Below are 27,540 nucleotides of genomic sequence, written 5' to 3' on the forward strand. Positions count from 1 at the left end.
TAGTGTATGTTGGTGTGTGTGTGTGTATGTGTGTGTGTGTGTGTGTGTGTGTGTGTGTGTGTGTGTGTGTGTGTGCGTGCTGAGGGTCTTTGTCTGCTGCTGGTTGAGCTGGCGCTGGCAGGCCTGTGGGAAAGGATTAGACTTTCACGCCTTTTCCTCCACACTGAAGCCCCATCAAAGACATTCCTTGCATAACAAATCAATGAGTACTGTCACACACACACACACACACACACACACACACAAATACTCCTGTTAATCATTAGCCAAACAATAACTTTCAGGATTCAGACAGAACTTTCTTGTTCTTTACTCAAATGTGGGCAGGAGGAAATTAGCCGAATTTACAAGTTGAAACACAAGCATTTGAAGCTGTGTATTTAAGAAAAAAAAACATGGACTCTTCTCCAACTAAAGTACTGTATGTGTGTGTATTGCTGTTTGCATGTGTTAATGTTAACATAATTTCAATACTGGAAGCATTAAAGTAACTTGTAATGACAGACAGAAGGGAAAGCACAAGCCATCATAAAATGTTTCCTTATGCAAACTCTAGGTCTATTTTACGCAGAATTTTGAGTGAAAGTAAACTCAAAGTTGGGACAAAAAACCTGCCGTGGTAAAATGGGGATATTAAATAGTAACAATAATATAATAATAAAGAGATCTTTAGTGAAAAGTTATAATCGTTGCCAACTTCCACACCTTTGCCCACCTGGTTGATCAGTGCATGGGGTGGGCATGCTTGACAGAATTTATACATAACTGAGGGATTCCATTGACTTGAACTTCTACAACACTGTTAGCCTTTGGTACTAGGCTCTTTCTTTCACTTTCACTGTATTTTATGAACCGGGAAGTTATGGATATAAAAGACAACAGCGGGACCAACTATACTGTGTCATATAACTGTAACTGTCATTTTTGTATGCGGTTTGATACGAGGGTAGTAAGAGGTTGTGAAACAGATAACAATGGAAGAACTGATATTGTTCCTCTTCACATTGGGTCACTGGGTTGCTAGGTTGGTGGTGGGCCAAAACAGCATCCAGATGCAATAGTATAATGGCGGTTGCTTTTGCTGGGTTTGTTGTAATGGTTCTTGTTGTAATATGATGACACATCTGTTTGACCAGTAACAATCAACAGAACTGCTGGGAACCCCTTGCATGGGAAAATACCTTGCATGTGGTTCCACAACCTGCACAGTGGTAAAATTTAGGCCTTTTTCAAACCTGTGTTGTTTAGTTTGGTTGAATTGGACTCTGCTTTGTTTTCCTCCTTGGATTCATTTAGCAATCATACTTGGTTGCAGACCAAAACAAATGCATGGAGACCCTTTAGAGGAAGTGGTCTCAGTTTGATCACAAATGAATTCTGGAACAGTCTGTTTGTGGTGGGAATTTTAGCCAACCTTGATAAACCTTGATCCCAACCACAAGGTGTACTCTGCAAGTTTGAGCAAAGTCAACAGCTGTTAGCAGCTAGCAGGAGAATGAATTGACGTCCACCTTCTTGATATTTGGCCAGAGGACCTTCTTCCTGTATTTATGTCCTCACTCCCACTCAGACACATCTGACTGGAACGTTCTCACGAGTCTTGTAATGATGCACTTTGGTTTGCTTTCATTTTTTTTTTCTGTGTGAAAAGAAAAGGAACCACATTCATGTGGACATGGCCTCAGTGTCTTTAGTTTCCGCTTGCATAATAATGTAAGCGCTCATGTCTTCTCACAGCTAGTCTCAACTTCATTCATGTCGGAAATGTGGAGCGAAAAGAGGAACAATGACAGTGCAACTGTAAAGCCAACACAGCTCTTTCTGTCTGGCTGAATGTCAGTTTTTGATCAGCTGATTTAAAACTTCTGCATCAGAAGATTTGAATTGTCTCCATGTTGATTCACCAACTTTATTAAAGTGTAATAATAAATTGAGGTAAAGCTTTAGATTACAGCCAATGTATGAACTCCTAATTCTCAACTAAAACACTGTAAATGTTTTGTATAGTGTACCAGTACATACTGATACATACATGTAAGTGCAGGGAAACAAGTTGTAAGGTTCGGGAATAAGAAGGTAACAATCAGGTATTGTAGGTATTTCTTAAATACCTGGTGTCTATTCTAATATTGAGCAACAATCTTGACATTTTGGAGAAATATAATACGCTGTACACTGTTGGCCCTCATATAAAGTGTTACCCAAATTGTTGGCGTACTCCGTTACAAATGAACATCTTCAGTAGGAACCATTGGGCTTGGAGTTTAGTGGCACAGAGTTCAGCGAATTTGTAAATTACTGAAAGACAGACAAACATGTTTGCTGTGGTCTTTTCATGGGATTCAGTGAAAAAGACTAATGCTAGTCTTCTCCTTTCAACATAAGAAGTAATACTGATGAATGAATTTGTAGTGACTCTGAGGGGAAGTAAATTTCAGTAACTGCTGTGTGGTACGGAAATGAGATATCTGATGCTACAGATCAGCTCTAATTCTAACCTTATTAGGTTTCAACCCATATGTGATTGTCAGTCTACTTTTTGGACTAGTGCTGTGTTCCTATCATATCCCAGTTATCATAATTACCAGTTTCTGATCTCCCAGTCTTTTACAACTAGTAAACTCTCAATGTTTCGGACTTGTAGCTTATTGAGTGACTGAAAAACTAAAAAAAACATAGATGGCTCATCTCAGCAAAGTCCGTCATTTCAAAAACAATTACACCCAAATCTATTGGATGTATTGTTATATTGTCAATGAATGCACTGTATTTTTAACCCTCACACTATCAACTCCGATGACATGAACTTGATAATCATGGTGATTACTATTACTACTATTCTGCCAATAGCTAGATGTCAACAACGTACAGTGTGAGTATAATATTTTCACCACTTCTCTCACGCATCACCTCCTACAGACAAGAACAGACAGCCCGTTTCCCAGACTCCATCTAATTCATGTTTTTATTGTGTAGTCGACACAAATATGAATACACTGTTTGTACCAGTTGCGGACAACTGGCATGAAGTAGACACAACTGTGTGGAATGTTGTAAAAACAAAACAAAAACAGTCTATGGCTTACCGAGCATGACACCGAATCTATTTACAAACTCAAATCAACTCACTGACAGTTTGAAAATTGGAGCAAAAAGCTTTGTTTTATAAATATAAAAAGGGGAAAGGAAGGAAGGCCGCTATGGGCCTAAAGGGGGGATAAAGTCTCTTTCACCGAGACAGCTTAACACTCAACAGAGTTATACATATCCCATTTTCTGTTATGGCACCAGTATCAAAGCATGCCCTGGACTCGCTGGTTTCCATCGCGGATGCTTCACCTCAAGCAGGTTTAACAGAGCTAGTAGGCACTGAACCAACAAGTAGAATAGAATAAGAACTAAACAAATAAAAAGACTAAAATTAGAGATAGATCTTGACTGTCACATGAGGTATTGTGGATCAAAGCATTTCTGTACATTGTCTCATTTTTCCTTGTCTTTTGGAATAGTACGGAAAATCATATTACGTAATTATAAACAAAAGAAAAAAAATGATCACATAGACTCTACATAAAACAAAAAAATGAGGATGTCAATAACACAATTTTCTATGAGAAAATTCAAACCTAGAATGGCAGTATATTGACATTTATATGTATAAAAAAAAAAACAACCAAAAACAACCAAAAATGTAGCAGCAAATAACAGGAGAAAAGCATCATTTTTAATCCATTACGGTTTTTGACGTCTTTTTTTTTTCCTTTTTTTTTTTTTTTTTTTTTTAAACACGTAGCTGGGATTTATTTTCTATAGCAGCGGAATACAAGGAGTGTTTCTCTCCTACTCTCTATCCTTAATGTACAATCAGAAACCTAATTTACAGGGTTCCTACACAGTTGGACACATTTAAAGAATTCAACACTTTTTTTTCCAGAATTCAATTGGATTTGAAGAGTCTTCTCGTCTGTCCATCTTCATTTTCAGTCTGTATCAACCCAGACAACAACTTTCCCGTCATGTGTAGGAACCCTGACTTGAACTCCACAGCGTTAAGACGCATCTCGCTGTTGAGCCGTCACCCTTTTTGCCACTTTTGACGCCATTTCACCCCTCGGTACTTGCCAGCTTTGCTCTCCACTTTTTCTTTTTTTTTCCCCAAGAAACGCAGCCCACGTCTTTTAGGTTTGTGCAAAATCACGTCAATAGTCTCAACACTCCTCCTCTATTTTTTTTTTTTTTTTTTTAGCTTCATCCCCTTCCCAGAATCCATGAGCAGTATTTGAACTGAGGTGGAACAATGGAGGAGATGCTGTACTGGTGATTTCGAGTTTTACTTTTATAAACGTTTCTCAACGGCGGAGCTGCTCCGGAGGCAGAAATAATCTTAGCGGTTGAGTTAAACATCAATAGGTGGAGCCATGGTTAGTTAGCAACTACAAAAATAAATAATACTTGTTTTTCCTCTATAAAAATAAAGTATTATTTTAGCTATAAAAACAATACTTTTCTTTACTTTTACCTTCGGACCTCCAGCCTTTGGCTCTGCACACTGAACTTTAACTAAACCAATGATATTTCTGATACGAGCAGCTCTGCCTCTATGAAATGTTTGTTAAACTAAGACTCTTATCTGAGACTTGGAAGGCAGCTACAGCAAGCCACTGGCTCTGTGAGACTCATGACAGTGTCAAGCAGCATTCAGTCTTGTTTTTTTTTTTTTAAAAAAAAAGGATTTCTGCAGGTGCAACTGTCTGCATGCCTGCCCTGACTCTCCATCACCAAAAGACTCCTGCTCGAACCTCCATTCCATTTTCATGTTGTTTTACAAACTTTATCACTGTGATTTTTTTTTTTTTAGACGAGCCAGCATTGCTGACCAAAAGTGCTTTTTTTTTTAGAAAACAAAAGTTGGAATGGTATTAGGTATAACTACACAGAGAAAGAAAAAAAAACACAACAGACTGTGGATTACTCTGCTTGCGTGTGCGTCAATTTAAGCTTATCAAATTACAGCAAGCTGAAATGGGTAAAGCGAATGTTGTCAAGGAATGAATCATATTTTGTCCAAACCTCAACATCAGCAATCCACAGTCACTAGGGGCCATAAAGACAGAGCGTTTCACACTACACCTGGTTTAAAAAAAAAAACAAAAAGCTTGAAAGAAAAGAGGTATAAGACTAATGGATAAAGAGGTCTAAAATGATATATAATAAAGTGACTAAACATAAGCAAGCAGGGATATATGAATGTCTGCACTGCAACAAGACAAACATGGGAGCTTGGACAGGAAGTCTAAAACATTCTAGATATAACAGAAAAGAAATTAAAACAAAAAGCCTCTTCTCTTTTAATAAATGTCAGGTTTCAGGTAAAAACCTGAAGACAGACTACAAGGACCTACTGTACATGACACTTTGGGATGTTTTAGTAGGCGAGTTGAGTCTGTGGTAATTTAAAGATTCCTAGTTTAATGTTTCAGGGAATAAGAAAAAATATCTACTAAAATGTTTTCGTGGCTTAAACTCCAGCCCACGCAGGTCATCAATTTTCAGTGTCTTTTTCTTTCGAGTACATTTCTGTAGTGTTCATTTCTTTTCCCAGGATGGGAGGGGACACTGGCAGGAAATGTGACTTGGGGGGTTTGTTGCAGGGCGGGCGGGGGGACGCTCTGTCCTGTCTTGTTAGCTGTAATGGGCAGCGGGCATGTGAGTGACATGTCGGCCATGATAGCAGCCCACCAGGAAGGAGGAGGGGAGGCTGAGTTCAGATGAGGCACCCCTCCCCAGTCCACTTGTCACCGCCCTCCGTCTACAACTTTTCCCTCGATCGTTAGGTAATCGCGCAACGTGGCCCGTTGAGTCATTTCAGATGTTGATGTCTCTGACGTCTGTCGGGGTGCAGGACAGGTCCACGTCCTCGTCCACGCGTTTGGTTTCTGTTGTGCTGTTGTGCTGCTGAGCCTGCCGCAGGCTGGACTCCAGCAGGGACTCTATCTGCTCCTGGCACGACCGCAAACAGTCCTGCAAGCACAGAATCAACAGTCCAGTCAACACCACCGTCGCACAACATCCAGAAAACAACAACGGCTTTTTTTTTTTTTTTAAAGATTCATGTGTGTTTGCTGTGGCATACCGGGTCGCTGCGAATGACCTGTGACAGGAAGTTGGTGAGGTTCTGGGAGGACAGGGAGGGATCTTGGCTCTTCAGGTAGAGACCTTGAACAGCTGCCACCACGCTGCCCGCCGCCACCATGGACGGAGGACTGGCGATGAAGTTGACATCTGCAGAAATGCACAAGCACGTGTCAGGATACAGAACAGTTTGGAAATGATCATGATAAAAACATAACATCTAGGTTCCTTCAAATAAAAGAATAGAAACACTCAGGTGTCTGTGTTTCCCCTAGATTTTCTTTTCAGGCCTGGTGGTACGTACTGAAAAAACCATAAACAAACATGGCGTGCAGGATGGCATATTCTCACATGTTTGGGTCAAATGGCACAGCAGGCAATTTATGCAATTTATATTTACGTTCAAACTTTTGTTCGCTGGTATATTCAAGACCCCCATCTGCCCCTCTCACTACTCCCTCTTCTGTCCCTCTTCCTTTTTCTCCATCTGTTTTTTTTGCTTGGCTCCAGAGTTAATGTATTTGGTTGTCCTTCCCTCACGTTAGAGCTTTTTAGGTGGCATCATATTCACGTTAGCTAACCTGCATCTTGCTCTGCAGTAATTTAAAGGGACTCTGATAGCAGCAACACTCGCATCGCGTCAAGAGTTTCCCAGGCAACTCATGTTTCGGAACAGTGCCACACACAGGCTCCCAAACACAAATGATCATTGATTTTGGAATGAATGGATATTTGGCTTTATTTTTGGTATTTAAAACAAAAAAGATTTTTGTGGCCTGGCTGGGGTTCTCATTGGCCAGGCCTGTACAATTATAAGGGAAACATTGGGTCAACTATTTTATACCCTACAAGTTCCCAATCATTATCATAATATAAACTGACTCAGAACCACTGAGTAAACTTTAGTAATAAATCCCAGTCTTCTCACAGAAAAACAACACATGACTGATTATCGTCACAGTATGCCACACATCTGCTCCTCTGAACCTTCAACATTTATTAACTAATAATGAGAACATGGCAGAATAACAAAACAAGAAACTGGGCTGAAGAGGGCAAAAAACAGTCATCTTAAACTTGAGTTAGGGGTTCTTTATCCCCAGAAAACACTTAAATCCTCAGATTTATTTTACAGGGAAACTTGTTTACTGTGAACTTTTAGGCTACGGAGAAGAAAATATTGAGTATAACTAAGTATAGAAAAAATATACAGATGAGAACATTAGGGTTACAGCAGCAGAGCATAGTGACACACGGAACAGCGAGTGTAAATATGTATAAACAGTAAGTATCCGTGTAAGAGATAATAGTGAGATTTCCCTGGTGCATGTCCTACCTGTAGCACAGAGGGCCACGAAGGTCTGGGCATGTTTCCTGAGGATCTGCTTGGTGGACGGGTGGATCTTCAGCTTGGACAGGAAGTGCTCGATGAAGTCGTGAGGCGTGACTGAAGCCAGATCCCACTTCAGCTTGTTGAGAACCAGCAGCTCCATTTGCTGTGGACGGACCAGACCAGAGGCATTCACTCAAACTGACCCATTCACCTCTAGAGAACAATGTAGGCTACTCCTCCTTATATCTGCTGTGACATTTAGTTCTTGCAGCTGTGGCACTTTTATCAGGGTGGGACTGCTGCCATTTAATCCATTCTTATATTTCTGCCAATTAATGTTCCCTTTTTCTTTTTTTTCTTTTTTTGATGCTAGTTTTCAGCTTTCTTCCACAGATCCACTAGATTTTTTTTCTTGTTAACCATACTACCTGTAAATACTAAATATAAACAGCCCTACGTATACTAAACCATATACTCCACAAATTAGTCTCTTTTATGTATAAATTTACAGATTGAGTAACCTTTATTATGATTACAGTGTGATTCCAAGTATCCTGAACATCACTTATCACTCTGGCTGAAGCACAGCCACGGAAACAGCTGCATATAAAACAAATGTCACAGCAAACATAAAAGAAAAGCGTGTGACTGCAGTTCTTAATGATCAGTTTGTCATTGCCAATAGTCTGCACTTCTGTTTTATGGCCATTAGGTGTCGCTGTGATGCAGTGTTTTCTTGGCAGTCACTGAGACCATTCATGAAATCAGAGAGGCCTTCCAGTCACCATGGGAAAGTCACAGGCAGCCATTCAGTCACTGCTGCAGCAAAGCTACATTTATACTTTATTTCAAAAATTTCAACCAAAATATACTCTGTGACATGTCAATTCAATCAATAACTTTCCAACCACGGTTACACTGACAAAAGCAGATGAACTGCAAACACTCTGTATTCTGGTCATGTGGTCTCCAGTGCATGGTGCTCATGTACTGTATGTGTTATGCAACATCCATGTCTGCAGAACTCAATTACCAGCAGTTCTCCAGGCTGGACCGAGTTGTCGGTGTAGATACAGAGTTTCTCCGCCGTTAAGGGCACAGTCTCCTTCATCTTGGATGCTAGAAACATGCATGTAGCTCCCAGCAGCTGTAGTCTTGTTTTCCTGGTGGCCTCCACTGATAAAAATCTGTCCAAATAGTTCATAGCCAGCGGAAAAACCTCCTCCTCACATTTCTGTTCCTCGCAGACCTGGGAGGTGAGAAAAGCACTTAGAGAAAGAAGAACACTCCCCTATTCATATGCATTATTAAGTCTATGCCCCCACTGGCTCTGTGCCTTATTCTATATGCACAGCTGTTTGCATTCAATAGCTGCACTATCAGCAATGATCCGAAATGAAATTAAAAGACATGGAACATTTTTTTTTTGCATTTAATTCATGTGATTTTAAAGTTTAAACGTCATGTGTGGCACGGTATTTAATGCAAACTCCATCTGACATGCAGACGAAAACATTCAAAGTCAAAATGTCATATATTTAGAAGAATAGACTGTTGCAGTGTTGAAAACAGTCGGGAATTAGTTTGCAGTCAGTTCTGACTGAGACACAAAGGTGGCGTCGATGCAAGTTTCACTCTCTAATTTCAACTTCGTCATCTTTTCAAAAAATATTTATAAATATTTAAAAATTATCAGGCTGCTTACAAGTAACATGTAAATGATCCTTGTTGAATGCCTGATCGGATGAGAGTCAAATGTGTCGAATTGTGACACGTATGAATTTAAAACAAATTAATTTCTCAGACTGGGCTTTTTCACGTGCTGCAGGCGACACTTCCCCCCGACTCTCCGATGCACCGTTTTAGAAATTAATTAAAAATATAGAACCGCAAAGAATTCAATCCAAAAGTTCATGTAAATGTTAAAAAACATCTAAGCTATCAAATCCGACTGTTAAAATCTATTTGATCCTTTTGCATTTTTAAGAAAATGTCCTTTTTTCTCAGCGACCTTCACAGACAGCAGCGAGTCTTGTGAAGCAAAACAAACTTTACCAGTTGATACCAGTCGAACAAGCTGTAGCAGACTATATGTAACCGCCTTATGATAAAGATGCATTTCTGGATGATTTAACCCAGTTACTGTCATTGCTGCTGATATTATAGATTTTTAATTATATTAAAATCCTTCTCATATACGACAACAAAGATGGCGCGTAATACTGGCACGGGCCAGACTGCATACGTGTACATTGCTGTTATTTTGGAATATTTTCCCCATGTAATTACATTTCATAACCTTCTGGAAAATACTAGTAAATAATCAATAATAAAACTATTCATGGTGGAAACTGAATACAGTCTGTAGCCAATCACTAGCCTATATCTCCTCTTATAGCCGAAGGACCACCCAGCACTCATTTTCAGAGGTTTATGTAACATGCACAGTGAAATAACAGACATTAACCTCTCAAAACTTTCACTTTCAGACTAATTTATCATGTTTTGGGGTGAACGGATAGGCTAGTGAAAGACTACCCACAAGTTATCAGCGAAACTCGGACACAGAAGGAAAGTTGAAGGGAAGTAAAACCAACCTCTAACATCCAGGTGGCAACTATTTTCCTCATTTTGGGTACTATTTCTTTCTGAACACACTTGAAGTAGTTAGGCGACGGTAGGTAGTTTTCCTCTGCCTTCAGCATGGTGTGTAGGACTCGGTCGTTGAGCAGGTTGACGTCCTGGTAGGCTCTTCTGATGGAGTCCACCTCGCAGCACAGCAGCTGGTCCTCCATAGTACTTCTGCTATTAAAATTATTATCACCGTCGGAATAACCTGTGAGTACTGCCCTGGTAAAATGTCACTATATTGTAGGGAGAACAGACTAACAGCAGACAGAAGGCTAATAGTCGGGTGATTTTAAATCTCTTTCTTCTTGCTGGGCTGCTGCTGCTGCGTGCTGCTGCTCCTCTGGTGTGCGCGAGCCCTCTGAAGAACAGACCGCTTCCCCCTGCGAGACAAAAACCCCTGCCTCGCGCTCACTGTCCGCGCACACGCACGGGCACGCACACAAACACACACACACACACACAGAAGTTTATCAGCGAGCACGCTCTGAGGAGGAGGGAGAGGTGGTGGGGTGGGTGCGCGCGGTGACGTCAGCTGTTGTTAAGAGGGGGGGGGGGGGGATCAAAGAGACAGGCAGACTGCTAGGGAGAGCGCGAGGAGGGGATTCTATTAGCCTATATACATATGGAGGGGGGTTGGGGGTGGAGGGGGGACTCCGCCTCGGCTCCCTCCTCCTATAGCCCAGCTTCTGAGGAGGAGGTGGGAGGTCCAGGGCTGAGTCTGGGGGGGGAGGGAGGTGGTGGTGGGGGGGGGCTGGCGGCTTAGCGTCGGTAGGGGGCGATAACGACTTTCGCCCCTTCTTCCTCTTCCCCTCTTTCATTGAGTCTCAGTGGAGAGACTCAATGAAAACAGCAGCTCTCTCACCAAACTGTGCCGAGCATGCGGTGAGCACATGGGACAATAGTGCAGTCTCAAACACACAGTGCTGCTTTATTTATTTCCATTTATTCGTTCTCCAAATAACACAGGGGATAGGATTTCATTGAAGTGTGTTATAACAGGTTAGACCACCTGCAGATCTGTTAGTAAGCATGGTTACACTTAACAACTCATTATTTCTACCTGTAAAATAGGCTTTCTGTGGTGTAACACTAGGAAATAACTCATTTAGAAAATCGAAGTCACTACTGTAAACATAAATTGTTAACCACTGTAAGCTACTTGTGGACAATACGGTTAAGTTAACAAGACAAACTCATGTGGCTTAATCACAAATTTGAACAAAGGAGACTCTGGGTGTTGTCTGTTTGAGGACTGGTGACAGTTTAACTTTATATGAGATGAAAGAATGAATTGATTATTTAATCGATTACTAATTTAAATGAGTAATGGTAAATATTTAAATTTGCGGTTTGTTGGTTGAAGTTGAGTTTAACATCATTTTGCTTCAGTAAAGCCGGCCGAATGATGAGTTCATATTACTCAGAAACACAGTGCATAAGAGAAGCTGTTTAGAATGAAGTAATACTTCAGTGCAAATACTAAAGTTTAAAGACTTTCTCTAACACACACACACACACACACTCACACACACACACACACACACAAACGGGAGGAGACTGGTGTTGCACCAATGAGAGGAATTGCTGTTACTAGGCAGATGTCGGCGTAACTTTTCATGTGGGGAAAAGTTCAGTGCACTGGAAAAGTTCACAATGTTATTGATAACCCTATCAAAGTCCCTTGACGTAGTACAGTCTTTCAAATAATCAACACAGGCCTTTTCCTATGACAGCATGTACATCTCTGCTGCTTTATTCACACACAGCGAGAAAACCATTCAGCAAGACTGTGGAGAGGACAAATCAATGAAGCCAGCAGGAGCCATGTATACTGATATTTACAACTTGATACAAAGTATATCTCTCAGGTTCTGTCATTAGACTTGTATTTAGTTTCTCGAGTTAAAACCACACTAGAGCATTTAGTGTTAAATTGTGCACATTTTAATCTAGTTTCAATATGAATTGGAGCTTTTCACATTCCTGGAATTCCTCTCTGGGCTATTGGGCGGACTACCGTAATGCCTGAAGAGGGTTACACCTCTGAGGACAGAGCCTGGAGTCACATCAGCACACATCACCACTCTGTTGTTATTGTGAAAGATCAAGAATACAATATGATTCTGCTATGAAAAATATGTACTTACCATGAAATGAAATATTCAGCTGAGTTGTAAAGTTGCTGATTTTTTCAAACTTTATTTACTTCCTAAGTATTCGCCTTCAATTTCCCTTTATGCTTAGATAACTACCATTTATTTATAACTTATTGGCCATTTAAATATTTCCAATACTTGTGGTTACATAAGTAAAAAGGCAATTTCATTTATGTTTTCCTTCTTACAACTGAACCCTCCACCGATTCAATATTATCAAAATAATAGTAACACAAAATAATATAACATAATGAACGACTGGAGCTTATTTATCACCATCTCTTAATTGCCTACTATAACAAATCTTTAAATACTTGGGTATTTTATTTATAGCACAAGCACAGAATGAAGCCTCTTGGGAAACTTTTGCTACACTTTTTAATCTTATTTCATTATTTGACATTTTGGCAAATGGCATCATGTTGGAAATGAAAACATATACCCTGCTGACAAAGAAAGTTAGAAAAACTGAAAACTAGCAGTTATTCCAGTCAGCTTCATTTGCCTCAGATATGACTTTTCTCAATGGCATGTTCTGTCCTCTCAAGCAGATAGAGAGTTTCTGTGGGAAACAAAGGGAGCTGGAGCATGTGACTTTTGCAGGGAGGCTCTTCTAGCAGCTTTATGGTAACAGGGAGAGGAAGTGTTTAAAGGGACAGCAGAGAGCTGAAGTGAAACCAGCAGGGAACAGACTGGTTCAGACTACTGATCACACCACCACAGAGCCCGCGGCTGGAAAATAAATGATATGTCAAGGCTGCGATTTACCACATCAAGGCCATTGCTTTTTGCCCTGGTTTTCTTTCACTTACAGTGCCATGTGACTGCTCTGTGCCCTCATTTTCATCACCTCTTCAAAACATTCAAACTGATTTCAGCCACTTGTTGAATGTACATAACTACCTTGGTTCAGCCTGATACATGAATATAAAGTTGATTTTGTCAACTTTATTAAATCAGGTAAGAATGATGGGTAATCGCAGTGCAGTTGGTTAAATAAATGTGGCTGTACAAGTTATATAAAAATATATCATATATATTTTATAACAGCCCAAGAAAAGAGAAGAAAAGGGGAACAAGACGGTCTCAGTGAGGCTGTAGCCTACTTATACAGCTGTGAACATGAACGTGCTAACATTCTCTCATGACAACAGTGACATGCTGGTGCATTGCACGTATGTTGTTTACAATGGTCATCATGATAGTTTAGCATGTTAGCATGATAGCATTTGTCTATTAACGCTAAACAAATAGTACAGCTGATTCTGACAGGAATGTCCTTAGTTTTTATTTGGTCACAAACCAAATTTTGAAGTGGTGGACCCCACCACTAGTGTCGCTAAAAAGCTTATCTCTTTACTGCAGTTATAATCACCTGAATAAAATAATCAGATTATTAGTATTTTGAATTTACAGCTCTTAACCATTATGCTTCAGAAAAGGACTATAAAAACATGTGACAAGCACATTTTTTATGTCTTTGCAAGCATTCTTTGCTAGCTAATACTTCACTTAATGGATGATTTAAGAGTTAATACCTCACTTAGGAATTTAAGTTTCCTACCAGATGACATTGCAGTTATCACAATATGAGTTTCACTTTGACTGCACAGATAAAAGGTCTCTATGGACCAGTAAACACGCTTTTCACATGGTCCCATAGTTCACTTTCTGTCTCCATGTTTGTTACATAGTTTTCTGAATGAGAATGTCAAATTACAACAGCATCATTTGATGCCATCAATTTCATTCATTTACTTTGTCTCAACCATTCATTCATTCATTCAATTTCCCAGTCTTGTCTTTCATTCATTCAGTGGTTTGTCTGGTATGTGTGTGTGTGTGTGTGTGTGTGTGTGTGCGTGCTCACTCATCTCACCCTCCTCAGACCCTCCCCCAAACTATTTGCAACCCCTGCTCCCCAATTTTACTTTATTTTGTGCACTTTCTAAACTATGGTCACTGAATGTTTTTGCCATTAACTGTGTCTAAGCCAATTTTTTTTTTTGTTCATTACACACACACCACTAATTTATTCACTCATACATAACCTATAAAAGTGCTGTTTGACACCAAAGCCTTCAGACTGTAGTATGAATGCCTGGCATACCTGCCTGTGCCAGCTACGAAGTAATAGTTGTCCGTGACGTGTGTGTATGTGTCATTTCTTCTACTTTTTTGTGCTTAGATGTGTTCTTTAACCACAGAAGTGTGTGTGTGTGTGTGAGAGAGAGAGAAAGAGGACACGGCATACTGACTTTCCGATCTTTGGATATTTTTGCCACATGGAAATATTCCAGGCTGTTGTCCTGCCTTCAGCCAACCGCAAACTTAAATACCTAAAAGCAATGCTGTGTGTGAGTTTGCAAGGGTGTTGAAGTGACATTTGTCTTCATCCTCATTGTACGTCTTGCTTTGAAGTCCTGATGCCTCTTCATATTCTAAATATGACCTCCAACAGCACACAAACACACACACACACACACACACACACACACACACACACACACACACACCAAGTATCTGTGTGAGGGCTTCCCTTCCTCCAGCCATCATCCAGAGGGGACTGAGTGAAAGAGAGAAGGCAGAGAAAGAGGGTTTTTCCCTGTGAATGAAGCTCCTTTCTCAGCTGAGGGCAGGTCCACAATGACCCTGCAAAGATGGATAGGGAGATTGTCCTGTGAAGTGATCCGCGAACACAGATAGGCGGGGGTCAAACTGGGCATGTGTGTGTGTGTCCTGCACCACAACTGACCTAACAGCACCTCTGTTCTGGCTAGATGGGTGGGTACTCGGGGGCCATGTAGGGCCAAGGGCAAGGATAAGGGGGGGAAAAAAATCCGGCACAATGGGTCAGTGGGAGCTTGGGAGGGGGTTGGGGTGGGTTGGAATGCATGCATGCCATATCACACACACACACACACACACACACACACACACACACAACTTGAGTCTACAGGCTGCTACTTTGACAAGTATCTGTGAATGAGGCTCGTGCTAACTACTTCCAGGCTTTGACCAGTTAATATTTGTTATACAGTATGCTGAGGAGTTTCAAAGTGGCTGAACAGAAGTGGAAAATGTGTGGCGTTTGAAATAGTAACACAATATGTGACAGTTTTATCGAGCTAATGTGTAACCTCTTTACTCATGCGTCACTAAAACACGCTATGTTATGCTAACGAAAAACATAACATAACATGGGGCCATTTCAAGTTACAAATTTCATACCTGTGCTCAAACACCAAGCATCAGGTAGCTCTTCTTCTGTTTTGACAAACAGGAAGTGATACATTTTGTGTTTCCTGTTTGTTTGGATTAAATAAAAGAACTGGATAGTTTTGCATGGCTGATCAAGATACAAGATACAGGAAATACAAGAAAGTTTTGCCCATTTTTGCACATGAAAGTAAAAGTTAACAATGGCTAAGGGCCATGTCACAGCATTTAGCTCATTTGAATGTGAACATAGCGATTAGTGGGTCTGCTCACTGTGCCAATGCAAATTCATGTAGTGAGTTTTGTGTAGTTAGACATGGAAATGCACACCGTCAACTAAAAGTAAAGCTGCTTTGCATAGTTGATCTTTTAAAGGGAGATTGTCCTGATGAGTCCAAAAGAAAAAAGGTATCATTTCATGGCATTCAATATATATTTCTTTTAGTCAGTCCCAACGAAGGACTATTAGATGTCTGTAATACAGAGAGCTACAACAACTACCTCACTTCTGCATTAGCATCTGTTCTGCTAGCTTCCTGTTCTCAGTGTATTTTGCCACAGAGAGTTTCTTTGTCCGTCAGAAAGCTAAGGCATGTCCTGGATTTTCTGTCCTTATTTTAAGCTAAAAACATGGTTTACTGAATGGTAAGGTGAATACTTGAGTTTTTAAGAGCAACAATTATTTGGTTCTCTCTCTCAAGAGAGTCAAGTGAAACTAACTTTCAGGTCCTATACCAGAAGTAAGAAAACCTGATTCAGCTACACACTGACATTTAGTGGCTTTTAGTTCCCACAAGCCCAAGACCTTTGCATTTTAAACGTCACCAGCCCAAGAGGCTAAATCCAGTTGAGTGGTGAGTTATAAGAATAGACAGGGAGAGAGTTAAATGTCATTATGGGCTCATTATACTTTAAATGAAGTGCTTGTCACGTTGTTGAACTCCACCTGAAACCTCCTCCCACACACACCTTTCTGATGTCAGACGCATGGATGAGTTGCATCCGGCAATTTTTGCAAACAGGTGTGCAGAGGAGAGAAAGTAGGTTAGTTTTTGAACTTCTCTCTCAAGCTCTCCTTTCTCATTCTTCAACTACTTCCATCACTTTTCATTGGTATAAATGAGTGCAACACCATCAATGAACCTGTGAGGAGCGACTGTCCAAAGGTGTGTACTGTTGTCTTCATTTTAATGATAATTGTGTTTCGTCTCTCTCTATGACGGCTGGTGTAGGTACCAGATCGGCTCAGCCTGTCACACATTATGATTGGCTATATGTCGGAAAGTGTATATGATTGGCTGTACATAGTAAAGTGTACGGATGCCGTGTGTTCATGCTGCCATTTAAATAGCAAATTTTGATTGTGTGATTGTGTAGAGATTTACATCTAATAAAATGTAAATGCCAACTGCAACTTAACATGTAATTATTTCATATCTGTTTGTGTAGAGAGTGTAAGTTCACTATATGTATATATACTGTATATACACACACACAGATATATATATAATATATACAGTATATATGTGTGTGTGTTTGCATAAATGTCTTGCTGCAGTCTGGGACTATTATTTATCAGAACAAATATCAATTCCAATATTTACATTTAAAAAATACATCTTACTATAGATATAGATATTTTAATAATAAAATACCAGATAGATATTTTAATGTAGATTTTTAATATGTTTAAAGCAGACAGGGACCCATCCGTACGCAAGATTTTTTTTATTTTTAAATTCTTTACTTAATTCTGTTCTAGGCATAAATGTACTGCTGCAGATGTGGACATGGGCAGCTCCATTATTTATTAGAAAAAGTACAACAACAAATTCCATGTACAACTCACAAATGGAATTCAGTAAGGCAAAAATACTGAAAAACTGTGACAAACCAGACAAACAGTACGGACCTTAGGGTTTGGTGCATGCAGTTGTATGAAGAATACACTCTGTGAGCCAAACAATTACTGTCAAATAGTTTAATAATCCACTTACTCAGACGTATGGAACGCTAATTCGAGCGCGAGCTCCACTTGGAATGTTTTGGCTGCGCACCACTTAGCGATAGCATGGATGTATGCTAGAACCTGAAAAACAAACAAACATAACTCATGGCATTTTGTAAATGACAGTATTCTCAAGTTAGATTAGTCAGTTAATGTTAGCTAACATAGCTAACGTTATCTAACAAATGAAGACCACAAGGAAGTACGTCATCATTACTCTGCAGAACACACAGCTAGGACCCCAAACTGATCTGGTACTTACACCGACTATTCATCCTGCCTTTGAGTGTGGCCATTCGGAACAGCTATAAACATGAGTAATTCATATGAAGTGTTGCTGCAGGGATTACGTCTAAAAATTTGCAAAAAAGTACATTAGAAGAAAGGGTAGGTGTCATGAAAAAGTTACAATGCCATATTATACACGTCACTTAATACATTTAATGAGAGACGTTGTTTTTTGAATGCTAAATTAATTGTTGTTCCACTTTGTTAAAGTCACAAAGCGTTTGAATTCTAATAGCAAGTGTTGTTGTAGATATGTATTCATCATAATATGGATAGTAAACCCCAGGAACACAGTTCACCTTTACAGAAACGCTCATGAAAGAAATTGTCAATGAAAGATTGCATTGATTTACAAAAGCTAGTGGAACAGTGGCTAGCCCAGAGGAGACGTCAGTATTTCCACTGTCTGTAGCAATAAAAACATACCGGTAGTAGTAAATACCCATTTACCTCAGAATATGGAAAGAAAACCCCAGTATTATGTTTACTGTAAACAGCTGGGAGCAACTGAGATCTGCAGGCCTCTTCATATGCTCCCACTTAATCAGACAGCTACAGCCAGAGCTATACTCATTTACTTCTCAATACTGACTCAAACCTCCAGCATCTACCTTAATGCAGATAAGGCACAGCGGGGGGTTGTGTGTGTGTTGTCTTATGTATGTGAGAGACAAAAGTGAGATTTCATGTTTCCATGGGGTTTCTTTTCACCTGCATCTTCTCACAGTGTGTCTTTCCATCCTTATCTCTGTGTATTCGATAAATTGTCAACGTTGTTCTCATCTGTTTCAGATAGTGGGAATGTTTGCAGTGTTTGCAAAAGGTTAATGGCCAGTCATGCCACCACCTCTTCATTATTCATTCTCCTCTTCATTATTTGAGTTCTTAAAAAGTACAGTAGTGCGTTTCATTATTCTTCTATTTATGGTTCCCACATACTGTATCTCCCAAGCACTGAGTAGATGTTAAATTGCTTTAAAGAGTTGTTAACCCTAAAAGAATTTCACCATTCTGGTTTCAGTGGGAATGTTTAGTGCCTCATGATTATCTAAATGCTATGACCTTTCAGTATCACAATCCAGTATGCAATAAATGTGCAGTTTCTCATGCATGTTGTTATGTAGGAGGGGTGGGGGGTGCATATTGAGAGAGGGAGAGACTGAAACGTAACTTCATTTGATAATCATGTAATGTAATTGTCAGATTCCAGTGTATGGAGCTTCACTGCAGACTGGAGCCTCTGCTAACAGTACCAACCAGTCACATCAGCAGAAACACGTCAACGCATCTTCTATATGAAAGTGAAAAAAACAGATAACAGGAAAAGTAACACTCTCACTACCTCTTGATATTTCTAGGCAGAAAGAAAGAAATCTCATGTGCACTGACAAAAACACTTTTTGTTTTTGCAGCTCCAAACATGCAGTCTGTTGAGTCAGGGAGTTTTTCCACCTGGAAAATCAGTGCTTTGAGTTGGACTCTCTCTATCTTATTTGCATATCTTTGCATAGGTTTTGCATGATATGCCTTCAAGGTATGTAAAATATTCCTGGAACCATTTGGACAAATCTTCAATGAATCACCTGGAGACTTTTATTTCAACATGGAAAAACACTGAACTCTGTCCATGATCATTTTAACCATGCTGTGTCACTGGCTATTGGGAATTCTTTTGTCACCTCACTTCTAAACCTCACTAAATTCCACTAGGCATACATTACTTATTGGAAAATATATTTTTTGTCAGCAAATTAGATGTATTGATGAATTCCCAACACATTGTTAATCTTTAACACAAAATACTTTTCAATAGAATGATGTTGACCTTCATGTTGGCAGGTATGTTGTTATACAATCACTTCCTCATTTAGCAGCAGCACACCTCCTGATTGTTTGCCTTATCAAGCAGTTCCCCAGAAAAGCCCTAATTAAGTTTGTTTGATGAGTAATATTTCCGTCTTCCTCAAACTGTATCCAGATTAGCAGATTTGGAGTTGATAATGACTCCCTGCGGCTACAGCCCCAGGTTGAAGGTGTGCACTGTAAATGAGGGCTGCCAACTCTAATTAATTGTCATCTCACTTTCATTAACTGTGAGACTCACATAATTGACACTTTTCACACTCTCTCACGCTAAGTTCATTTTCTCACACAGTGAAAAGCAAACTCATGACTGATAGCGTCACAGCGCATGGACAGACAAGACAGAGCAGCACCGTACACAGTTAGCGTAGAGGTCAATAAGCAGACCACTCCTTCATCTCTCCCCTCTCAGTTTCACAGGTTATTAATCTGGGTGATGGAGGCGCTGCTGTTTCGGTGTGTTGTTATTTAGCTGATGTTTCATGTGTTTTCAAGGCACATTTCGTTTGATTTGTATATTAATTCAATAATTTATTTTTATGCAAGTTGCATTAATGTTATGCTAGATTTATAACAGACTTGAGCTTCTTATGCATATGTGATTGAGGTTAGGAACAGACTAACATTAGCAAGTTAGCTGAACTGTGATAATACCCTAACTAAATTAACTCTGAGCCCATTAGCTAACATTATGTAACGCAATCTACAGTTTTTGATATGGTGACCAGGCAGACAGCAGGGCACCAGACAAATGGTTTCTGACAGCCATGAAATATATGCCTTTGTAGTTTTATAGCTAAAGGTTAGGTTATAGCCCACCAATACACAGTTAATGATTATGGGAGGTTTGCAAACATTTCATTTGCATATGTGATATTCATGTAAGCCCATTAGCCCTGTCATCATAAAGCCCCCCCCATCATAAAGCGGCTTGGCTCGAAATGAAAGGAAGAGAGAATGAATGAAGCATACAGATTTTGTTAACAATATTTGTTTATCCTACATCAATATTTTCAAGGGACACTTCACTTGCAATGTCTTTTATATTTGCCAGGTGAGCATTTTTATTTGACTCACCATGAGCCCTGTAAAGTATGTTTATAATTTCTGGATACTATTTTGAGACCAACAGCAAATAAACAAGTGCACACATTTGGAAAAACCAGTCAGTATTCTCTGAAGTGTGTTCTTTCATTTGGTAGAGGCATTTCTTCATCAAAGGGTATATGGCATAGACATGTTGGGTTCTAGTGTGCTTCTCTATGCATCTGCCATGGGCTTCAATAGAACTGGCACCAAAGTCTGGCACCAAGCAGAGCATTAGAGCATTGGTATTATGACGTAATGACCCTTCTTTCTTTTATAGTTTCCTTGGGTACAGTGCACCCCCAACCCCCACCCAACCCCCAAGAATGAATTGTACTCCAAGCTTAAGACAAAACTTGGCAGCCCTGCTGTTAATATTACATACAAGCTGTAAAAAAAACAACCTACCTGTCGCATTCCATTTGACTTCAGGTATAAAGTGAAAAAATTAATAGCCATAGCTTACATAAACAGATCATATCTGACAGTGATCTCAGAAAAAAGCAAAAATGCTAGATGAATTAAAAGTGTCTGGTCATATACTGAATCTTTTAAATAGATTATATTTTGATCATTTAATTGGTGATTTAGAGCATTACTTTCTTTACTATTTACTTTCAAGCAAAAATGTAAGGAAACTAGTTTCACAGATCATATGGCACCTCCTGCTTTATTTAATCAGATCAAATACAGATATGGTAAAATGCCTTTTTTCTCATTTTATTTTTACAACAAGACACAAAAATCTAGTTGATAGACATAGTAATGACGGTGCTGGTTATGTGTTGATTGAGTCTAAATGACCAACATATCAACATCAGCAAAAGACTTAAAACATTGAAATGTTTTTTGTTTTGTTTTTTTTTAATCCATATTGCCGTTCTCTCCTAAAGAAATGAACTGAATTGAAACATGCACTCAAGAGATCTTCATGCATCCATTTGGTTCCTAGTAACCAGGACCTGATTTGGGCAGGCTCCAAATTCTATTCAGTGTAATCGGGTTGGGTCTAGTCCTGTTCTATCGCTACAGGTCTTGGGTCTGTATCACAGGACAAAAAGGATCTGGTTATGAAATAGTCTCACTTTAATACTCATGCCTCTATATGACCTACATAAGCAAACAAGACCATCAGTGATAAGACTGGCTATTTCTGTAGAGTTATTCTAAATACCTGCCACTGGGTCGGATTCCCCGCAAAATCAGATGAAAGGCACACAGACCAGAAGAACCTATGTAGCATTGTAGCGTGAGGGAGTATAAAGAACTTACTGGGATGAAGGGAGGACATTTCTCTTTGATAACGTCCCCACTCATTTTAAAAAGGATGAGAGAAATAGAGAGAGAGAGTAAATCAAGAGAGAGAGAGAGAACAGCAGTGGTCGAGTGAGATAGAGAGTGAATAAGGAGAGCGAGCAGTGGTAGCAAGAACAAAGCAGTGAATCAAAGAAATACAATATTATTTTCTTATTGTTTCACAGCAGTCACATTCTAAAGCACAAATAAACATGTCCACACCTTCGCACAACCCTGCAGGAAGGTGCAGCATTGCTGGATGTGGTGTGAATACAGCCTTACATGAAACCTAGCTGCATGAACGGAACTAAAGCGAAGTTGTTTTGCTTCACCATCGTCATATTACAATTATTAATCTTACATAGCTCACTTGCTTCCAAAACAAATGCACTCCGAGCCAGATCAACATTTTTATGACACGAGGTGGTGGTGCTCATGGGAAATGCAGTCTTCATTCCAGGAAACACTAGCACTTTTGTCCACAGGGCCTGCCAAAAAAACACAAAATGAAAGGTCCTTGTAGTAACTTTAATAATTGATGATGATAATAATAATAATAATAATTGATGCGCATCTGTTGGGTTCAGTTTCCCACAGGTCTGTTTCTGATCAGGACTTGTGAAGACCTCTAATGTACGTGGGCCTGCTGTTGTTGATTAATATATTTCATATGTTTTGTCAGTTTCTCATCTGCAGTACACTAGACTCTAGTTTGTGTGTATAAACCAGTTATAAAACTCTAAGAACTAACTCTGAGGAATGCATGTGCATGTGCATGCATGCTAGCACACACACACACACACACACACACACACACACATTGAAGTGCAGTTCAAAGTAAAGGGGTCATATCTGGTAAATGGTTTGTAGAGCTGTGTGATCCAAAACAAAAAGCAGAAGTGTGGTGAGATGTTCTGTATTTAAGTGGAAGTTACAGGTTTACACCCAAATCTCAAACCAGAGAGAACTCTACTTGATTCACTCAAACTTCATGAATTAGTTCAGGAAAATAATTCATGAATGTGATTTCACCCACTTCTGTCAAACATTAAAGTTTCGACCTTTGACAGAGATTTGACTTTAATAAAGCCATTTTTAATTCATGTTTACCTTTCAGAGTCAATTTTAGGAAGAGACGTGTAACATTTCTGAATCTAATAAGAGGAAAACAGAGACAGATGACATTTGGACTCAGCATCTGAACAAAATGGATTTGTGTGTTTTCACACTGATCACTTTAATAAAACTAAAAATGGTGGACTTTGAAATGTCCTGGTAAGACATCATCCAACCAATCCAAATCTCTGTAAAACAACATCCTGTTGAACAATTAAATGCAAATCTTTGTGGTAGTTTGTCATTTTCCTTTATAATGAAATGGACTCCTTTTTCATTCAAACTGTTTTTTTTCCCTCTATGATGCAGCAGATATGACCGTACAGCTGTAAGCATTGAATGCAGTCAATCCATATGATGATAGCAGTTTTGGTACATGCTAGACTTGACCACAGCCCCATTCACATGAAAGCTACACAAGTGCAGGTACTGACCATGTGCTTTCTGCAGCTGCTTGCAGAGTAGGTGTGAAAGTTGCAAGAATACCTATAAATCACTTATGTGACTGAATGAGTACCACAGAGTAAGTCACGTAAATGAATGTCAGGTAATATTGCAGAAGAAGAAAAAGTGATCACATGTGTACAGGTGAAAGTATTATAAAGTTGTGACACACTCAGTAGCTCACAGTAGAGACACAGTCAGTGCCTGGGTTCACCCCTTTGGTTTCTCTCTTTATCTTGTGCAGACATCTCTACAATAGAAACTTGTTAATGAGCAATTTCAGTGAGTGAAAATCTTAGCTTTACATACAGTTAGATTGATCCACCATTTGCTTTGCATTCAAGAAACAATTGACATGCCTGACGTACCTCCAGACGAGATTGCTTCTGAAAACAGTGTGTTCACATGCAAATTAAATTACCTTGTTATCATCTGCTTTCGTCTGGGTCAATAACTTGTGTGCACAAATGAACAAAAAGACAAAAAAGGGATGTGAAAGATAAAATAATTTTACATCCAGAAATTGAAATTGAAACTACCAAGTGGTTTATTTAGACTATTTTGTGATCTGACAACCTTTACTGTTAATTTGGCTCTGCGTTACACAGGAACATGTGCACAGTTAAAGCTGGCCAATGTGTTGAAACCATGTCCAATGTAGCATCAAAACTGAAGAAAGTGTTGAAGAACAAAATACCAATGGAATGAATATGGTAATGTTGATCTGAGGGTACAAACTAAATTTAAAGTCTCTGCTAGCCTGCTGCTAACTCTGGACCTACTCTGACTGCAGTAGCCTTAAAAGCTTGTATTTGCAGTTTCCACCGTTACATTTAATAAGATAATTTCAGAGTAAAGTAATTTGTGCTAAAAATGAGTAATTTTAGGATACAATCAAAATCAGAATGCCCATTTGGTTCTGCGTCATTCATTCAGCCTGACATCCTGCTCTTGTTTGCTGCTTTCTTGTTCGGAAGAGGAAGTTATTTTGCTTTGTAAAGTCCAAACTATCTGTCCCATCCTTCAGTCCACATGGAGGCTGTGCTAGCTAGGAGCAGTTAGCTTCATGTTTTTCACACTGATCAAAGAAATATGTTGATTTATGAGATGTGAGATTCAATGATGTGCATATCGTTGGCAGGAAGTAGGAAGGTAGGAAGATAACATCTCGATTCTTAATCCCACCTACAGAGCTCTGATTGGTCGGTTGATTTTCCAACCAGGGGAAACATCATTGGGCACAACAATTCATATATTCATATCAAATATATACTGTATATGATGAGTCACAAGGTTTTGCAGTCAGGTCTTTTTAGTCAGTGTTTGTGAACATGAAGAGTCCTGTAAACTTATCCATATATCGGTCGGATATATGGATCACTGGATTGTTGCATAGGTTGTCAGTCGGAGGATGTGCTCCTGCCCCCTTCCACAGCTTTTTTTCACCACATTCACTCAAAACCTCTACTAAACGCCCCACCCGTCCTCTCCTGCAAGTCACTGTACTGAGAGGCTGTAATCTGCATTCCTGACATCACAGTTCACGTTTGAGTCCTTTTTCCAAACGTGGATGACACTAAATGCAAAGTCAGTGACCTTTTCATTTTTGTTTAGCTAGAGAGGAACTGTGGGAGTGTTTTGGTGAGAAGGAAAATGCACGTGTTTATTGTTTAAACGTGGAGCAGTTAGGTGGGCTGGGAAGACTTGTGGTTCAGTGGAGGTGGAAGAAAAAGAGAGGTCGCCTTGCTTCTAATTTGACAACATGCCCTTAAATATCCTTATTACCTAGTACACCATATCACAGAGTTTCTGCTTGTTTGTGCTTGTTTACATCTACAATAAAAAGCTTTTTGCGTTAAGTGTTTGCTGACATACACGCTGTGAGGCTGATAGTTAACATTCCATGCCTAACAAGAATGTAATACATGTGGATAGGTGAAATTCTGATGCCTTCCAGACTATGGGTGGCATCTTGAGCTTTCTTGAAGACCATCCATCTAGTTTATGTCACTGCGCTGCCATCCAGATACAGTTGTGGAGTAAGTGTTCTTTCCTCTAGCCACAACCTGTAGCTCTATCTGGGGAAGGTGTACCCAGTCCAGGAAGGATATTCTATATAATCCCTCTAGCATGCTCTGGGCCTTCCCTGGAGGGATTTCCTTTAACCAGAACTGCAGAACTGGTCCCTGAATGTTTGTGAGCAATTGTCAGGGGCTAAATTTCAATTCCAAAATTCTTACATTAAAATGCTGCTAAAAGGGTTAAACCTAAATAATGCTTCTAAATTTAAACCGTGATCTGGTCCAGTCAGAGTAGCAATAATTGTAGCAGTAAAAGTGGTAGCGGTACTAATAGTGTTGGTAGCTACGGTACCTCTCCTCCTCACCCCTCATGTGGTTTAAACCCTCACCTCTGAAGTGCACACACACAAACACACGCTTTCAATAAGGACATCCTGGGAGAGTTTCTCTTCTTCTCTTTGCCGACTGCTTTTAGTCAGGATGAAGTTTCATTGCCCTGGGCCGTGGTCTGCCTCAGCTTTCCCCTAGACCTAACTCACACACACACACACACACATAGAGGAGTGGGGGTGGAAGTGGTAAAAAAAAAACAATAAGGAGGAGTTTCTGCATATGTGTGTGTGTGTGTGTGTGTGTCTTCTACTGAGGGGAGACCCCTCATGTTCTCATGTTTTCACTACTATTACTACACATTCTCCTGTGTGTGTGTGTGTGAGAGAGAGAGAGAGTGAGTGAGAGAGAGAGAGAGAGCTGGTGGGAGCAGAGATTACAGGTAAATGCATGACTAGCAGTCTGGTAGCCATTAAGTTGTCACTATTATGTGAATGGCTGTCTGCTGAGATATATCGCTCTGCTTCATGCATGACAGAGCAACACACCAACATGAGCTTCAGAAACCATGTAAGGATATGATTATTTGTGTGCTGCAGCCGTCTACTGAAGCTCAGTTATGATTGTGCCTCAGTGAAACCTCAGTCTGTCTGTCCATCTGTCTGTTGCTTTGGTCCATATCTCCACAACTGTATGTCTATTCATGGTCCCCGGAGGTTGATACCTAATTATGTTCACTGACCTTTTGACCTTTCATCTAGCACCGCCATCAGGTAAAACTTGGAGTCTAAAATTAGTTAGACTGACATTCACACTCATTCGGAGGTGAGAAAGGGTTTGAATTTCATGTTTTTTGTCACTTATCATGTGAACACCTGAATGCAACACAATGAAGCCTTCTAGGAAATATTCTCTGAAAATATACACCATTATCCATGTATTTAAATGATATCATCCCCACTCCACTAAGACAGCCAACTTGTCACTCCGCCTGAGAGTTTGGCCATTTGAAACAACTATAAACACTTTTGATTTCCAACATAGTTGGACAACAAATCATAGGAACCAGTTCTGATCAAGCATAAACTGACCCTGTGCAATGCGCACAAGGTTCTTTTATATCCTAGGTGTTTGGTTCTGTAGTTCCTCAAATTGTTTGGTCAAAAAACTTAGTAGCTATAATAGTCTAATGACCACATTTCCATTTTCCATGGATATTTATGATCCCCAGAGGATGAATCTTGATGTTTTTTGTGACCTCCTGACCTTTTCTTGCCTTTATTCTGGTAATACCATTGGGCTAAAACTTTCACTTGTACACAGGAATGGTCCAAATCCGACTAGCAGATTTCTGTGAAATTCACTGAGCACACTGTTACACCAGAGGATGAACCCTTGTCCTTGTCTTTGGTATTTTGTCTTTCTTTGATAGTGACAGCAGTGATACAGACAGGGAACATGGAGAGAGGGAAGGTTATGACATGCAACAAAAGTCCCAAACTGGGGGCATAGCAGTTATATTGCATGAAACTTAACCACTACTCCACCTAATCTTTGTCACTTTGGACATTCGCCTCGGAATCTAAGTCCATTAAGTCCTCTGGAAGCCATGTTGGT

The 27,540-nt window shown here is 39.8% G+C and overlaps 1 protein-coding gene and 2 long non-coding RNA genes across 3 annotated transcripts; 1 reads left to right on the forward strand and 2 right to left on the reverse strand.

The window, feature by feature from the left end:
* Positions 1–2,937: 2,937 nt before the first annotated feature.
* Positions 2,938–10,636, reverse strand: ccnd1 (cyclin D1). Its single transcript, XM_044355347.1, has 5 exons — positions 10,063–10,636; positions 8,499–8,714; positions 7,469–7,628; positions 6,134–6,282; positions 2,938–6,021 (listed from the first exon to the last, which is right to left on the reverse strand). The coding sequence occupies exons 1-5, from the start codon at positions 10,258–10,260 to the stop codon at positions 5,866–5,868; spliced, it is 879 nt and encodes a 292-aa protein (XP_044211282.1). The 5' UTR covers positions 10,261–10,636; the 3' UTR covers positions 2,938–5,865.
* Positions 7,605–8,668, forward strand: LOC122984799. The gene is made up of 2 exons (XR_006404002.1): positions 7,605–7,690; positions 8,178–8,668. It is a non-coding gene; the product is annotated as an uncharacterized LOC122984799 (long non-coding RNA).
* Positions 10,637–17,235: 6,599 nt separating the features above from the next.
* On the reverse strand, positions 17,236–20,893 carry LOC122988046. Its single transcript, XR_006404686.1, has 3 exons — positions 18,218–20,893; positions 17,742–17,831; positions 17,236–17,560 (listed from the first exon to the last, which is right to left on the reverse strand). It is a non-coding gene; the product is annotated as an uncharacterized LOC122988046 (long non-coding RNA).
* Positions 20,894–27,540: the final 6,647 nt, after the last annotated feature.

The sequence above is a fragment of the Thunnus albacares genome, chromosome 1 (assembly GCF_914725855.1).
Source record: "Thunnus albacares chromosome 1, fThuAlb1.1, whole genome shotgun sequence".
In the NCBI taxonomy this organism is placed as follows: domain Eukaryota; kingdom Metazoa; phylum Chordata; class Actinopteri; order Scombriformes; family Scombridae; genus Thunnus; species Thunnus albacares.

What these genes read in the sequence shown, in the direction of transcription:
- ccnd1 (XM_044355347.1), bottom strand. Translation starts at nt 10,260, where the DNA reads ATGGAGGACCAGCTGCTGTGCTGCGAGGTGGACTCCATCAGAAGAGCC. An exon ending in TTGCCACCTGGATGTTAGAG is followed by an intron (nt 8,715 to 10,062) that starts GTTGGTTTTACT and finishes CTCACCTCCCAG; the next exon opens with GTCTGCGAGGAACAGAAATG. An exon ending in TCCAGCCTGGAGAACTGCTG is followed by an intron (nt 7,629 to 8,498) that starts GTAATTGAGTTC and finishes GTCCGTCCACAG; the next exon opens with CAAATGGAGCTGCTGGTTCT.